At 37.8% G+C, this 16,723-nt stretch overlaps 1 protein-coding gene across 1 annotated transcript in view; it reads right to left on the bottom strand.

The window, feature by feature from the left end:
* LOC126248847 (E3 ubiquitin-protein ligase HERC2) overlaps positions 1-16,723 on the bottom strand; it is an 851,297-nt gene that overhangs the window by 594,609 nt on the left and 239,965 nt on the right. The window contains exons 20-21 of the mRNA XM_049950269.1: positions 11,335-11,491; positions 432-616 (exon numbers count right to left, since the gene is read on the bottom strand). Coding sequence (XP_049806226.1) covers positions 432-616; positions 11,335-11,491 — 342 coding nt within the window. The remainder of the gene's footprint in view (positions 1-431; positions 617-11,334; positions 11,492-16,723) is intronic.

The raw sequence follows: 16,723 nt of genomic DNA, 5'->3' as shown, positions 1-16,723 counted from the left end.
GACTGTCAGAATGCTGTTGGATGGACTCATCCTGTTGGGTGATAACACCCACACCCAAACTGACAATTGGACACAGGCTATGCTTCTGCATTTGGTTGAAAAACACTGCAACATCACAGAAAGACAGGTGTGGAAGTCAGTTTCAGTCACATGAGGAAGTGCAAGAGTGGGTGCAGTTGTGGAGCTGTCAGTGGCAGATGGCTTTCTATGAAACAGGAATTAATAGTCTTGTCTCCCAGTTGGATGAAAGTCTTAATGCGTGTAGTGATTACTTTTGAATGGAACCATTCCATGGTCCCATTGTGGCGGACCTTCAGTTTTCATTTGATTGGCCCTCATACTAGAAATGGTGCAGCATATGAAATACAACAAAGTAGAAGGTTATAAATACAATATTCAATATAAAATACAGAAGATCACTAAATAAATACCTGGGTCATTATTCAAAGATTTTCCTTGACTACTGCAATAAATATGAGATATCAGCAGCCTTTGAAAACGCAAGAGCAAATTCAGGCTAGGTGATCTCTCATGTTTCTCTCTTGACTCACTCCTGGACGAAGATGTGAATGTGTTCAGTGAATTCAGTTTTAGTTGTGTAGCTGAGGATCCATTTCTGAAATCAAGATCATCGAAATAAAGGATGTGACAACAAAAAAAAAAAAAGGGAAAATCTTTATACAAAAAAATAAATTAAAAACAGACAGGCAGCTACTCATGCACAAATGAAAAGAGGAAGAAATATATAGGAAATGTATACAAAGATCAGGTAACATCAGCTTTTTACCTTACAAAAAACGAACAAACAAACACACACACACACACACACACACACACACACACACACACACAGAGAGAGAGAGAGAGAGAGAGAGAGAGAATATGTGCCAATTTCCACAGTGACACGATATTCTAACCATTCATACACAGTCTTCATGGCTTTATAGCAAACAGACATGGAGTGATGACGGATATGAGAGTGTCAGTACAGAAGGGAGTAGGGAAATATGAAATGAAGCAGGCAAATTGTGAGGCAAAGAAAAGGGTGTGAAATGTCAGGATGAGGGAGTATGGTGAGCAGGGTGGGAATGTGACATTACAGAGGATGAGGTCAGACTGGTATGTATTGTCCACAGATTGGTACTACTTGAGGTTTCTCTCTTAAAAATTGAAGGAACATGGGATAGGCTAAAGGGGAATCTCTCAGCTGTCCAGATACATTGCTGGAGGGGATGTAAATGTTGTAGGCACTGAAACAGCTGTTGATGCTATAAGTGTTGTGGTATAGTACGTTCAGCAACAGTGTTGCCAAGCTTCCAGTTAGCCACAGTTTGGTACTTGGCAGTTATAGATTTAGACAGATGGATAGTTGTCATATTTGCATAGACTGCTACAGAGTAGTTACTTCAGCTGGCAAATAATGAAGCTGCTTTCATACATAGGATAGGAAATGCTTGTGACAGGATTACAGTAAGAGGTGATAAAAGGGGAGTATAGCAGAGGTATTACGCATTGGTCATCCACAATGGAATAACTTGTGCAGTAGCTGTAAGTGGCACAAGAGTGTAATAGAATATTGCATAAGTTTGTTTGGTGACAGTACCCCTTCTTGGGGTACAGAAAGAATTTTTTGTGGGATATCCTTCATGTCAAATCACAGAAAGAGAGTAGTCGAAGTCCTGGTGACAGATATGATTGAGGTTTTTAAAGATCTAGATAGTAATGGGTAATAAAAGGAGTTACAGCCCATGGCTGATAAATGTCAGTTTAGATTGTCCCATGGAAAGAAATGCTGAGAGAGATCTGATAATGGACTAACTTGTCTGTCTCTAAAGACCCTGGAAAGGTTATCAGTATTTTTCTCTCTCCTGCTTTCCACAGCAGATAAAGTATTTATGGATGCCAACACAGAACAGGTGGGATCTTTTGACACAAATAAGATGACAGCTTCATATAAGATAAATGTGGGATTCTTCACATGCTGTGCAGCCAATATGTGTGCCCGTCGCCACTACACAATCAGGCAGAGATAGTACAATATGTTGTGGTCTTCATTCTAAAGACTGATTTGACGTAGCTCTCCATACTAACTAGTCTATTGTAACATAAAAATTAATTTCATAAATAACTTTATTTTTTTTCACGCATTGGTACACAATGTTATCAAAGTAATTCATATAAAATAAACTGATATTTGCTGTATTAGAAAGGCTAGAATCAATGGTTTATCAGTGTTTTAGATGTGCTGTGGGACAGGTGCAAAAAATTGGTCGAACATTTTGTGAAATGACTTTTCTAGAAATAAGAAATAAAATGGATTAGAGAAACATTTGATGCACTTCATTTGCTCTACATGATTTTGGGCATCATTCAAAGGCATTTCAAATGTTTCTCTGATCTATTTTCTTTATTACTTTAAGAGAAATCATTTCACAAAACATCTATTTTTCTTTTTTTTTCTTTTCAAGTTTTTCCCAGAAAGCACAATCTTACAGAGGCTTCACTTGCTTTCCTAGTGTCTTCTGTTCTCAACATGTTCATTCAAAGATTAGATTAGATTAGTACTTGTTCCATAGATCATGAATACGACACTTTGTAATGATGTGGAACGTGTCAGGTTAACAAAAGGTGTCTATACAAGATATTACATTACACAAAATATTACATTACACCTAATACGAGTATTTTTAATTTTGTAGGGGTTGGGGAAATTACCCGTTTACTATATCCAAAAATTCATCTAATGAGTAGAAGGAGTTGCCATTAAGAAATTCTTTTAATTTCCTTTTAAATGCTATATGGCTATCTGTCAGACTTTTGATGCTATTACGTAAGTGACCAAAGACTTTTGTGGCAGTATAATTTACCCCCTTCTGAGCCAAAGTTAGATTTAACCTTGAGTAGTGAAGATCATCCTTTCTCCTAGTGTTGTAGCCATGTACAATGCTATTACTTCTGAATTTGTTCGGATTGTTAATAACAAATTACATAAGTGAATATATATATATATATATATATATATATATATATATATATATATATATATATATATATATATATATATATATATTGTGAGGCTACATTTTGACTCCTATTGAGGCCTCATTTGCTTTCCTTGTGTCTTCTGTTCTCAGAATGTCTGTAATTCTGTACCTGATTCAAATGCAAACATTTTGACTGTTAAATATCACACCACTGTAACTTTTTAAGATCAAAATTTCTAGGCCTTGAAAAATTAACTTTTTGACACATCATTTAGGTAGCTAGCAGCACATGCTCGCAAAATGCTTCAATTTCTCCTTAAATTATTAATTAAATTTTTCTTAATTATTCTGATTACTTTCAAACAAATGAACCCTTTTTAGCAAAACTAAACCTCAGGCTAGTCAATTTGACACCTCATTTGTCCATTTCCCAATCCCGACAAAAACCCACTGTGTAATTTATAGGGAGTCTTGTTTTAGCTCCATTAAATCATCTGACCAAAGATCTTCTTTTTCATTTAATTACAATGGGGTCCACAGCCAAACTAAATTCTTTGAAGAATGATAACAATCTGTCAAACTAACTGTTGTAAGTTAGATGAAAATACCTCTTTATTTTGCCATCACTGTTGGTGTGCTGTCTGGGCTGTGTAGCCATCTTCAAGTGAACCTGATATATATCTCAGGTATAACACAGCTAAAAGAGGTTGTGACAGTCTGACAGATTGTCATTCATAAAATTCTGCAGCTACACTGCTCACCATTATGCTCGATGTGCAAATGATCAGCATTTCAGTGCGACCACACAAAGTATGTAGGAGGAACACCACCTACCTTCTGATGAGGAAAGATTGCACGGTGGGTTTCTGATTCAGGAATCACATTTGAACATTATGACAAAATTGCAGTATCTGTGTTGTGAAGAAGTACAATGCAATGTTCCTTTGGACATGCACATATGCCCAAAGGAACAGGCACTGTGGTGACTACAGCTGCTATGAATGGTATTAAATGTATTCGCAGTTGCGAATATGAACCATCTCCTGCTGTATAAGGGAATGGCGAGAATGAAAATTTGTGCCGGAACAGGCCTCAAATCTGAATTTCTTGCTTTACATGAGCGGCTACCTTAATCGCTTCAGCTATCTCAGAAAGATTTATGGTCAGACCCAAAATTCCATATGTCATTGTTCATGTGTCATGCCTGTACTTGTGCATCCCATTAATGTCATTCCTGTACAAGGGAGACATTTTATTTGTAAGTCACAGGCCCAGTATTGGCCGATAAATATGAAATTTCAGTGCCTGTGTTGTGAAGAAGTATGATGCATTGTTCCTTTGGACATGCATGCATGTCAGAAGGAATAGGCAGTGCAGTGATTACAGTTGCTATGAAAGACATGAAATGTATTCACATTTGCAACTATAAACCACCTTCACCTGTATAATGGAATGATGACAGTGAAAGAAAGATACAAAATGTATTCGCAGTTGTGAATATGAACCACCTCCAGCTGCATAATGAACTGACAACAATGAAAACATTTACTGTAATCATTCCATTATATAGCTTGAGGTGGTTCATATTTGCAACTGCGAATAAATTTCATATCACTCACAGCAGGTGTAGTTGCTGCAGTGTCTGTTACTCCAGATATGTATACATGCAAATTCATCAGTTGATATCGGGCCTATTACTTACAAATAAAATGTCTCCCCTGTAGTACAAGAACAACATTAATGGAATGTATGAGTACAGGTATGACACACGGATGGCGACATATGGTCATTTGGGTATGGCCATGATTCGTGCTCACACAGCCAAAGCAGTTTTAGGAGACCGCTAGCATAAAGCAGGAAATACGAGTTGGAGTCATGGACCAGGACAAATTTTCATTGTCGCCATTGCATTATACAGCTGGATGTGGTTAATATTCACAACTGAATGTTTGTTGTATGTGAGAAGATCAGTTGAGTCTGTGGTGTATCGTTCCATGATATTGCTGCTTGGTCAGTATCCCACAACTCTCATGTGATCATCAAATTGATGGGTTCAGAAGGTCCACACTGAACACCATGCAGAATGTCAGCAGCCAAGCACAAATAGCACCTGAGAGGACAGACATATTACTTACTCAGCTGTACAAGAAGGTACAGCCACATCATATACCTTCCGTCAGAAAATGAGCTCGTTTGCAGTAAGACAATTCTACACATGGACAGAGCAACAATGTCTGAAGCAGCACAGACTGTCAGCATGGTGATCATTAATGTGGCTCTTTTTCATGGGGCAGTACAGAGAGGTTTATCGACAGTGGTGCAGCCAAAGACAACAATGGACATAGGAATGGCAGTACATCATCTTTTCAGATGGTTCTTTGTAAAGCATCATGATGGACATATTCGTGTAAGATGCCAACATGCTGTTATTCTTTTCTCACCTGCTGAAGTATAAACACCAGCAGACATCCATTGGATAATGAAGAATGTGTAAGGGGCAGCACATCTGGCAAAAACCTTGGATGTGGAATGGAGTTTTGCTGCATCATAGTAATGCACATACCCATATCACAAATGTCGTACCACAGAAGTTATACCGACTCAAGTGGGAGACACCTGAGCCCCCACCCTATACTCCTGATCTCTCCCGAAATGATTATAACACCTTTGGTCACTTAAAAAAGGCCTTGAAGGGTCAACAATTCCTGTCAGGCAAGGACATGCAGTAGACTGTCACAGACTTCTTCACGCAACTGGACACGGTGTTTTACAGGTATCTTCAACCTGACATGTCAGTGGGATCACTGCCTCAATGTTCACTGTGATATTGCCTGACCAGCATACTGATTCTGAACTGTACAGCCTTCAAAGGAAAACTTTTTGATCGCCTCTTATAATATGGCTACATCTCTGGCATTTGAAACACTGTATGAGATTTGGGATAAAAGGTCCTACATTAAGTGAAATGAAGCTTGTCTTATGGTGCTCAAGTAACACTGACATATGGAAAAAGTTACAACAAGACAGCAGTTCCATCAAGTATGTCATCAAGCATATTTCTACAGTTCTGCTGCATCTACGTTCATTACAGCTCAATATACCAAACAATGGAAAATCTACGCTGGAATAATGACAATATTATGAAAAGAATAGTTGCCACTCACCATATAGCAAAGATGCTGAGTCGCAGATAGACTGAGTAGCAACTATCCTTTTCATAATATTGACATCTCAATATATCATAAATAACACCTTTACTGAAATTATGAGTTGTGCGTATCTCATACTGGACTGGATACTCTCCAAGCTTCTTACTCTTCATTACATTAATTATGTGATGAGCTTTCGAAATCTGAGCAAGAAGAATATCTTTTCATAGTCACTTAACAGATTTCAATGGACCAGCCATAAACTTTTAAACCCTTGCTTATGTATAATCCAGACACCAAGAGAAGCTTGATCATGATGACAAGTTACTCAATCCCTTTTGTTCATTTGGCTGTTCACTCATTTGAAGTATACTCATCCCTTACAGAATGGTACAGACATAACGAGATTTACCCTCCCCCCACCCCCAACTTCCATATCAGATGTGCCGATCATATGGGCCAGGAACACATTACAAATCCTTTGTTTAATGTCCTTCGTAAATTCAATTGCTTAGTTAAACACTTATGTTACACAAACTGGACACCCAGAGCTCAATGTTGTAAGGATCAGTATGACAAAAATGCACTGTTATGTCTCCATGACCACTCCTGTAAATAATGTCACCTGCTTCTCCAAATACTATAAATCTGTAGTTAGTGAGGTTTGCTAGATGAACATAAATGAATGGATGCAACTAACATGGCTCAAATTCCCCTCCTCCATCCCTTGAAAATATTTTCAGGATAACAATCTTTACAACTAAATTGTTTTTTGAGTCAGAAATGACACATTATTTTAAAATATGAAGGGGATGTGCTATATTTAAAAGCTTTGTACAGCATCTGTCTTTCACCAGAAGAATGAGGAGTCACACAAACTGTACTTTGACAATGAAATGCCTTCATCATCCTGTAATGGTTATTCCTAATACAAATGATAATATTAAATCAATGCTGCACTAAACATGCATCATACCCTTGCAGCACAAACTGATCACAGCACTTGCCACTTCACAGGTGCATTCCTTACATATAAATAAGACAATCTATGAGGATCTGATGCTAATGGCATATTGCCACATTTTTTATTTCTATTACATTATGATGCAATTCAATCCATAATGGGCCCGGCTCTAAACAATACATTCAGCTCAATAAGAACATTCCGTGTTTTAAACACAAAAAATAAATAAAATAAACTGCTTACGCACATATACAAACCCTTCAATAATCTGCTAAAAATAAGTTTCATATTACATGTCGCATATTCCACAGATCACATGGAGAGAAGTATCTAGGTTGTGAAAAGAAGTCAGATAAACATTTACATCTGCACATCAACTCTTGGTAAGATCCTAAATGATCTTGACTATCTTTGTTTTCACCACTGTGCTTTTTTCGACAGATATATGTAGGAGGCAGTATTCTGTACTTCAGCAGTGAATACACCTCCCTAGCCCTCACTGACTGCTCCGACCACACAGCAGCATTGCTGCTTAGTTCCTGCTGGAGTACAAGCTATAGTTTGTGTTTCACTGTCCCTGTTAATACATATGAATGAAACGAGTATCGTACTAGGCTAATTTGCGATCACTCTATCATATGGGCATGTAAAATTCCATTTTAAAAACAATTTTTTTTGTAACAGAAAGCAAAAAAGCATTTTCCATCAACACTGGGCATCACATTAAGGACATGACATGCAGTATTTGTTCATACTGACTCCAGTCACATATTGCAGAAACCAAGTTTCAAATATCTGCCTAAACACCAGAGCAAATGTGCGTGACAGCTCATAGTAGAGACACCCTGTTTTCACATAATAAGTTATTTTTGCTTATGCTGATGGTCAACTGCCAATCCCTGAATGAAGCATAGATTCTCTGCAGGTTTTCATGCATTTCACTACAATTTTCTAAAATTGCAACTTCTCTATATAAACAGAAACATTCAGAAACTGCCTCCTGGAGTTTATGATATTACCCACTACTTTATTTATATGTACTGTGGACAAACCTTGTGGTAAGACTCTAAACTTTCATTCTGGAGGACATTTATTCAAATGCATGTCTTGGAATACAGATTTAGATATTCCATGGTGTCCCTCAAATGACTTGAAGTAAATGCTATGGTGGTTTCATTGAAAAGGCACAGCCAATTTTCTTCCCCATCCTTCTTCTAATCCAAGCTTGAGCTCCATAACTAATGACCTCATCACTGGTGGGTAATGAAGCCCTAATCTTCATTTCTTCATATATTTTGAACAGTAATGGTCCTATGACACTCGGTGGGTACTCTTGAAGCTATTATTATATCTGAAGATTTCTCTCGGTTAATATTAACATCTGTATTCTATTGCAAAGAGCTCTTGAATTCAGTTACTAAGCTAATTTGATATTCCATATTCTCATACATTTCATTCATTAGCAACAGTGCAGAGTTACATCAAACACACACACACACACACACACACACACACACACACACACATACACAGAGAGAGAGAGAGAGAGAGAGAGAGAGAGAGAGAAATGATCAGATCAGTTCTGGAGCCAATACTACAGACAGTAAGTTTCATTAAAATTTCACGAGCAAGGTTGCACTCTCAACCTTCTCTGTCAGTTGCTGGAATCATAAGTATGACCTCAGAGGCCAGACACGTGGCATCATTTGTTCCAACATGCATTACTATTTGTAGATGACATATTGCCTGCTAACTTTTGTCTTGTATCTCTGGCCGACATTTGTATAACAATTTTTCTGACTTTCACAAGTGTGAGTGACTGACACTGTCAAAGGTTCACTCTCCACTGCTGATCTCAGAGGTGGATAAGCTTGCAGCCAGAGGTTATACGTGCCTGTTTTGTCAATATCTGATGACTTTTGCTTGGTCTAGCACTGTGGTTCTTCCCTTATTAGTTCCAACAGTCATTCACTGTCACACATGAACCCAGGATCCATTTACCTTGTGGTTTTCTTCATTGTTGTTCAAACTACTGCCCAGTTTGTGAACTTCTATGGCTTGTCTGAACAAACTGGTGTAGTAGCTCTTTTACAAAGCAAGAACTGATGATGCCTATATTGATGAATTCTACAGTAATTCCAACAAAGACTTTTCCATATGCACATGGTGCTGTGCCACTGAGTCTATTTTCTAGGTGACTGAAACCTACAATTGAGTTAACACCAAACATCACTGCACACTGATGCAAGAAACTGCATGCAAACCATGCTGGCGCAGCAAGAATCACTGCCGGGCTGCACATTAGAGTAAGTTACCACACAATGAAGTTTTGATGCCACAGCCATGTCTGTGTCACCAGTGACACAGTGAAAATATGGAGGCCAGGCTGCAGCAGTGAAAAACCAATTACCACATGACCGAGCTTCACACTGCGGCTCAATTATGACATTCTGTCAAAACAAGGGTGAGCCGAGCAATTATAAATACTGCCCATTTTAGGTATTGTGTCTGTCTAATCTGCAGCCACCTCCAAAAACTACACCATGCCAGCCATCAACCTGAAATGGGTCATCCACTCTCCACTACTTGTCGCTGCTTCTGTGAGTTGCGAATCTATGAGCTGTGCCTTAGCCCAGATATCTCTGGGACCTGAACTTGTGCCTTCTAGCTGGTGGGCCACCTGCTGATGGACTTCTGTCACCTGCAGGATGCTCACTTGGGGTCCATCATTTGTACCTGGGCCTGACAAGCTGTCGAGCTGCTGCTTGCCTAATGCTCAAGTGTTTCCTGCATTGAGCTGTGCATCTGTGCCAGCCAACCTGGCCAACTTCTGCAGATGTCGACATAGCCACCTGCCATCCCAGTCTGGGCTCTGAAGCTGCCCATCTTCTCCCATCAGTGTGCTGACAGTGTGACTCTGAACCACTGCAACCTGCTTAGTGCTATGAGGTACCTGTGCCATCAAAGGGAGCATGCAGAGTTCGGCACCCACTCCACACTCCAGGGCTGGTGTCTGACCCTGGCAGCCAACTGCTTACTACACAACCACTGTATTTGATGGAATAAATAAACTAATGTCTGTTTCACTTCTATGATTTATCAGCAGACATCCACCTGCCTCCATGAGTCTACCACCAGGTTAATCAACTTTCATTATCACCATGACCTACAGCAGGCTACTTAATTACACCACCAATCTTGACGACCACTACAACGGTATGTGGTATGCTCCCGACATTGCGGGTGGATCCCTTTGTTTCTTTTCTGATCTTAGCCTCTCTTGGATCTTCTTGCATGGTTTGTAAATAATCGTCAAACAAACACTGGTTAAAGATCCTGACACAAAAGCCAACAGCTGATATATCAACAAGTGGCCAAAAAAGTTGTTCTTTCCCATTCTTTGCAGCCATTTATTAAAGAAGTACCATTATCCACTGCAAGCTCAAACTGCCAATGATTAATGGACTCCCTTATCTCTTGTGTTTGTCTGCCCATGACATGGGAAAAAGCAGCTTTATCAAGAGGTGAAATCATTTGAAATGAATGAATTAGTTTATTCTGTGGAGCTCCATTTCTAATGAGTTACATAATCATCTTTAGGGAAAACATAACTTCACAGCTTACAGACACCACTTTCAGGGTACGTAAGTTTCTCTGTCATGATTTTTAATATATACAACTACCCAAATATCCGACCCCTCTCCATACTAATGTTCAACTTCTTTTAAATTGCCTATAACTGCAGTCACACATACTGTTAATTTTCCTAAACTCAGTGGTTTATAAGGGTTTCTCAAAACAGGTTGTGCTCTATTTATAGTCACCAAGCTATCTGCTTGCTGCATTTCATTGCTTGAACTGATAATAGTTTCACGTTCTGGCATTCTGTCAAAAATTCTAAATAATGTGGTTACTGGATGGATTTAAAAACACTCCATTTGTACTGAACTGTTTGTTGATACTTGCAAATATTTCAAAGATTGCCTTTTCAGTAAGAGAAAAAAAACAATATCTTTTTTAATTCAAGTATTTGTATCATCTCAGAATTATCATTAATTCCATTAGCTACAAAAAAATAACCCAGAATAAAATACTGTGTACGCACAGTAACATACTTCTACATATCAACATAATGATCACAACATAATAATCACTACAGAATATCACAAGCAGAGGAACATGGAGCCTGGTGGTCCACATAACTTTCCTAGTCCACACACAAGATACTACAATTTACCTTAACAGCAATTTGATTAGATGCAGCAAGGGAACAGCAGAACTATGTTTCTCATGCAGTGCTGCATCTTTTGCTTGTTTGCATCTTGCCTCAACAAGAGCTTGTTCTGACAGAAGTGACTTTTGTTTATCTACATCTGGTTCTTCACTTAATTCAGCTGCAAGATAAGTTTGAATTACATTAATATATGATTAAAATGCACTAAATAACAATTTATTGATACATTACATAAGGAAGATAACTGAACATATAAAGTACCTAAATGTCTGACAAAAAAGCAAACTGTTCCTAGCTCAACTGCGCTTATTATGTACAACACTTTCACATCAGTATGGCACGATGTGGTATGAAATCATGAAATGTGGCAAGAATCAAGGTTTCACAATAAAAACAAAGGAAAAATCTGAAAACTGTGAATCTGTAATTATATAATGCAAAAAAATTGTCATTTGTTATCAATTTGTCTGCCTGCCTGCCTGCCTGCCTGTCCCCCCATCAAGACCCCTTTTCACAGGAATGGATAGATGTATTAAGTTGAAATTTACATCACATATTAAGATCTATGGCCCCTTGGCAGTATAATAAATGTTAGCTTCTAAGTCAATGTAGTTAAAATATATGACCACTTATGTCACATATTTTGATACAAACTCACTCATCAAAACCTATAGGGTACTTCCCATTGGTCTAGACTCACGAAATTTGGCAAGCATAAAGGTTTCAAAGTATGAGTAAAGGGAAAAAAAATCTGCATTTATTAATCTGTAACTATATCACACAAAAATTTGTTTTTGGTCATTTATCAGACTGCCTGTCTGTCCCACTGTCTGTTAAGATCAGGAACGGGTTGCTGTATCAAGCTGAAATTTATGTCACATATTGAACATTCTCAAAAGTCTGAGAATCCCTGGGACCAATGTCTTACCAGTATCAGTGTCGATAACAGGCAAAAAATCATCAAGATTCTTGATTCCTGGGGTATAAGAAGTGCCTATACACTGGTTCCCGTGAGTTCACCGAAGTTAAGCACTGTTGGGCGTGGCCGGCACTTGGATGGATGACCATCCAGCCGCCGTGTGCTGTTGCCATTTTTCGGGGTGCACTCGGCCTCATGATGCCAATTGAGGAGCTACTCGACCGAATAGTAGCGGCTTCGGTCAAGAATAACATCATAACAACCGGGAGAGCAGTGTGCTGACCCCATGCTCCTCCTATCCACATACTCCTCTGAGGATGATACGGCGGTCGGATGGTCCCGGTAGGCCACTCGTGGCCTGAAGACGGAGTGCTCATATGAAGTGTCTATATACATAACATAAAACTCCGTATTTGCATTCCCGCAATTTCTGTTTTCCCACTTTTTACATTCATTTTTCTCAGAGCCAACAGAAGTCCTATTCTCTCAAGACAATGCTTTCCTGTCATTAACAGTTCCACGTTACAACATTTCCTGCATTTTAAGTTTTCTTTGATGTTATCACAACTTTCAACAAATATTTTCATATGGATTCCTGCAACAAGTGCATCATATTCCTGCTCAAATTCAGCCTTGGAACAAAGCAGAAAACACGGACTATATGCAGAGTTATTGATAATGTAATATAGCTTTAGCATAGTAAGCAAGAGTTTCATTGTCAGAGTGTTGGGTCACGGCCACTTATATTACAGGTTCACAGTGTTTGTAAGGGTGGCAAAGTTTCCTGGTCACTGCTGTAATAATAATCATGATCTGACAATAGTGACTCCAGTAGCAACCTTCCTACTGCTCATTGTGTTGTATTACAATAGCTTGAATTTAATTTCAAAGTCATTTATAGAAATAAACACCACTTTTTCAAGACGGCCATCTCTATAATGGGCTTTCATGAATCATTGTTAATTCTGTGTGAAATTTGCTACTCCATACCAGGTGTGCAGTCGTAGGTTGGTACAATCTGATGTCAGAGATGAACATTCCTCCTCAAGAAGCTCCATAACATGATGACAATTTCTGCCCTCTTTCTCACCCAGGAAGTCCCTGAATCGACTGACCTCCTTGTCAGCAACAAGCTGTAAATTTCATGCCTGTTGTTCTCTGCTAACGAAGACTGTCAACTTTAGTGTTTTAATCAATTTTGCATTGCAAGTTTTATTTACCATGATTTTATAATAATTATCAATAATATGTCTCACATTAGAACATGAATACTGTTTTAACATGGTTTCATGAAATAGTAAAGCCAATTGCTGTTAGAAAGACATAAAAACAATAAATTATTTCAGATCTCTTTATACAGGTAAAATTTAAATGGTTTTTATTTCATATTTTGAGCACTATAAAGATAATGACAGTTGTTGTTGTTGTTGTTGTTGTTGTTGTTGTTGTGGTCTTCAGTCCTGAGATTGGTTTGATGCAGCTCTCCATGCTACTCTATCCTGTGCAAGCCTCTTCATCTCCCAGTACCTACTGAAGCCTACATCCTTCTGAATCTGCTTAGTGTATTCATCTCTTGGTCTCCCTCTACGATTTTTACCCTCCACGCTGCCCTCCAGTACTAAATTAGTGATCCCTTGATGCCTCAGAACATGTCCTACCAACCAATCCCTTCTTCTGGTCAAGTTGTGCCACAAACTCCTCTTCTCCCCAATTCTATTCAATACCTCCTTGTTAGTTATGTGATCCACCCATCTAATCTTCAGCATTCTTCTGTAGCACCACATTTCGAAAGCTCCTATTCTCTTCTTGTCTAAACTATTTATTGTCCATGTTTCACTTCCATACATGGCTACACTCCATACAAATACTTTCAGAAACAACTTCCTGACACTTAAATCAATACTCGATGTTAACAAATTTCTCTTCTTCAGAAAAGTAATGACAGTAAGAGTAACATTCATTATTGCTTGTTGCGTTTCCTATGCTTTCCTATAGTGTATGCCTCCCTGCATTAAGTCCACTGAAAAGTGTAAAAAGGGGATTTTACTGTAATTACATTTGTACTGAACCCTCAGTGCATAAAAATATTTCAGCAAAACTTGAATTCCATGAGGTATGTGAACAGTAATTCTCATCTGAACGTCAACCAAAGCAAAACAAGGGCAATGGAATGCAGTCAAATTCAATCAGGTGATGATGAGGGAATTAGATTAGGAAATTAGGCATTAGAAGTAGTACACGAGTTTCGCTATTTGGGTAGTAAAGTAACTGGTGATGGCCTAAGTAGAGAGGATATAAAATGTAGACTGGAAGAGAACTTTGTTGACATACAATTTAGATTTAAGTGTTAGGAAGCCTTTTCTGAAGGTATTTGTCTGTGAAGAGTAGCCATGTATGCAAGTTAAACATCGACAATAAACAGTTTAGACAAAAAGAGAATCAAGGCTTTTGAAATGTGGTGCTATGAATAAATACTGAAGATTAGATGGGTAGATCATATAACTAATGAGGAGAAAAGAAATCTGTAACACAACTTGACTAAAAGAAGGGATCAATTGATAAGAAATTATTTCAAAAAGCAAATGCGAGTAGGAATCACATTTTGAGGGTTCTGTAGAAACTTAATTATGTATACAGAATGTTCACCCATCTTGGGACTCAAGAATCTCTACAATTCTTGTCTTGTTATTAATGTCAATATTGGCATGATATCGGTATTGGGAATTTGAAGATTTTCAAGAATGTTTTAATTTTAAATTTAAATTTTTTGTGTAATTTCACATTTGTTTTTGTAATTTTTCATTTATTTTATTAATTCAGAACTTATAGTAACACACTATGCTTATTAGCAACACCAATTATTTAAACTTTTAAAGAGTCATTATTTAATAATGTTTGAGTTAACTGAATAAAACTTTAAAGATGAGTGAGCCGAATTTTTTGTGATCTTATGCCCTCAGGTATTATTTAAGTTTTTAAATTATAACAATTAAACTTACGTATTTATGATAGAATTTGATTAACAGATACTGAAGTATGATGCTTCACTTCAAAACCACAGGGAATTTCAAAATTTAGTCCTGAGACTTAAATTCCTGTTGAAATTAGAAGTAGATATCCTGCTGAAAATTCTGTCAAAAAAAAAAAAAAAAAAAAAAAAAAAAAAAAAAAAAAAAAAAACTGTGTCCAAAACCTGTAAGTAGAACAATGGTATCTTTACAGTGAGAGTGAATGGGTATTTATAAGACCAGAAAGTTTTCAATATTATCTTCACTCATAATCAGGTGGGATTCCAGTCAAATGCAGGTTTAGCTGTTCTTATGAAAATCAAAAATTAAATTAAAATAACTACTTAAGTATTAAATTTGAACTAAATTTGTATTAGCTTTCGTAGTGCCTTGGTTTACTAATGATAACATTCATTTGGTGAAGAAACACCATAACACCGCATTTTGGTGTTTGGTTTAAAATCTATGTTGAAATCTCCTACAACAATCAGAAGAGAAATGTAATACTTGCCATTATTATTGTATACCGTGGTGTCTATGCATTCTATAACAACACTGGTTAGACATTGTGGTGACCTCTAAACAGCAATCAACTGGACCTCATACATTTCAAAATGAACACATATGCACAGAGTCCATATAGAGCACCTGGGTTATTTAAGAAACAGCTGTTACATGATCCTGCTGTCACAGCACCTCTTTGGTTTTGAAGTTCATACACAATAGATCATCAACCTATATAACTACCACTGGTCCATCTACTCTGCACACCTCATAAAACCATAAGTTTAAAAATGGCACTGTGGCATACCCAGGTTTCAAGAAAATGGTTCAAATGGCTCTCAGCACTATGGGACTCAACTTCTGAGGTCATTAGTCCCCTAGGACTTAGAACTAGTTAAACCTAACTAAATAAGGACATCACACACATCCATGCCCGAGGCAGGATTGGAACCTGCGACCGTAGTGGTCTCGCGGTTCCAGACTGCAGGGCCACTTCGGCCGGCAGGTTTCAAGAAACAGTGCAGCATAGGAAGAAAGAATGATAAGGTCTGTGAGTACCTCTGGCAAAGAAAAAGGGGTCTTAACATACGGAAAGACAGACAGACACAGACAGACTGCTGGGAAACAAGTGACAAAAAATATTTTTTGTGTGATACAATTACAAATTTAAAAAATGTTTCTTCATTTGTACTATGAAACCTCACTTATAGCCATATTTCATGATTCTAGATTGATGAGAAGAACCCTACAGGTTTTGATGAGTGAGTTTGCAATCATAAAAATATGTGACATAAGTGGCTGTATATTCTAAGTGCATTGACTTATATAAACAGCAAATAGCAAAAATATGTGACATAAGTGGCTGTATATTCTAAGTGCATTGACTTATATAAACAGCAACATGGCTTAGTAATGGATAATAGCCTAGCAGAGATGCTAGCAAACATTTTTATGTATGATT

The sequence above is a fragment of the Schistocerca nitens genome, chromosome 3 (genome assembly GCF_023898315.1).
Source record: "Schistocerca nitens isolate TAMUIC-IGC-003100 chromosome 3, iqSchNite1.1, whole genome shotgun sequence".
Lineage (NCBI taxonomy): Eukaryota > Metazoa > Arthropoda > Insecta > Orthoptera > Acrididae > Schistocerca > Schistocerca nitens.
This window is presented reverse-complemented; position numbering and strand designations above follow the sequence as displayed.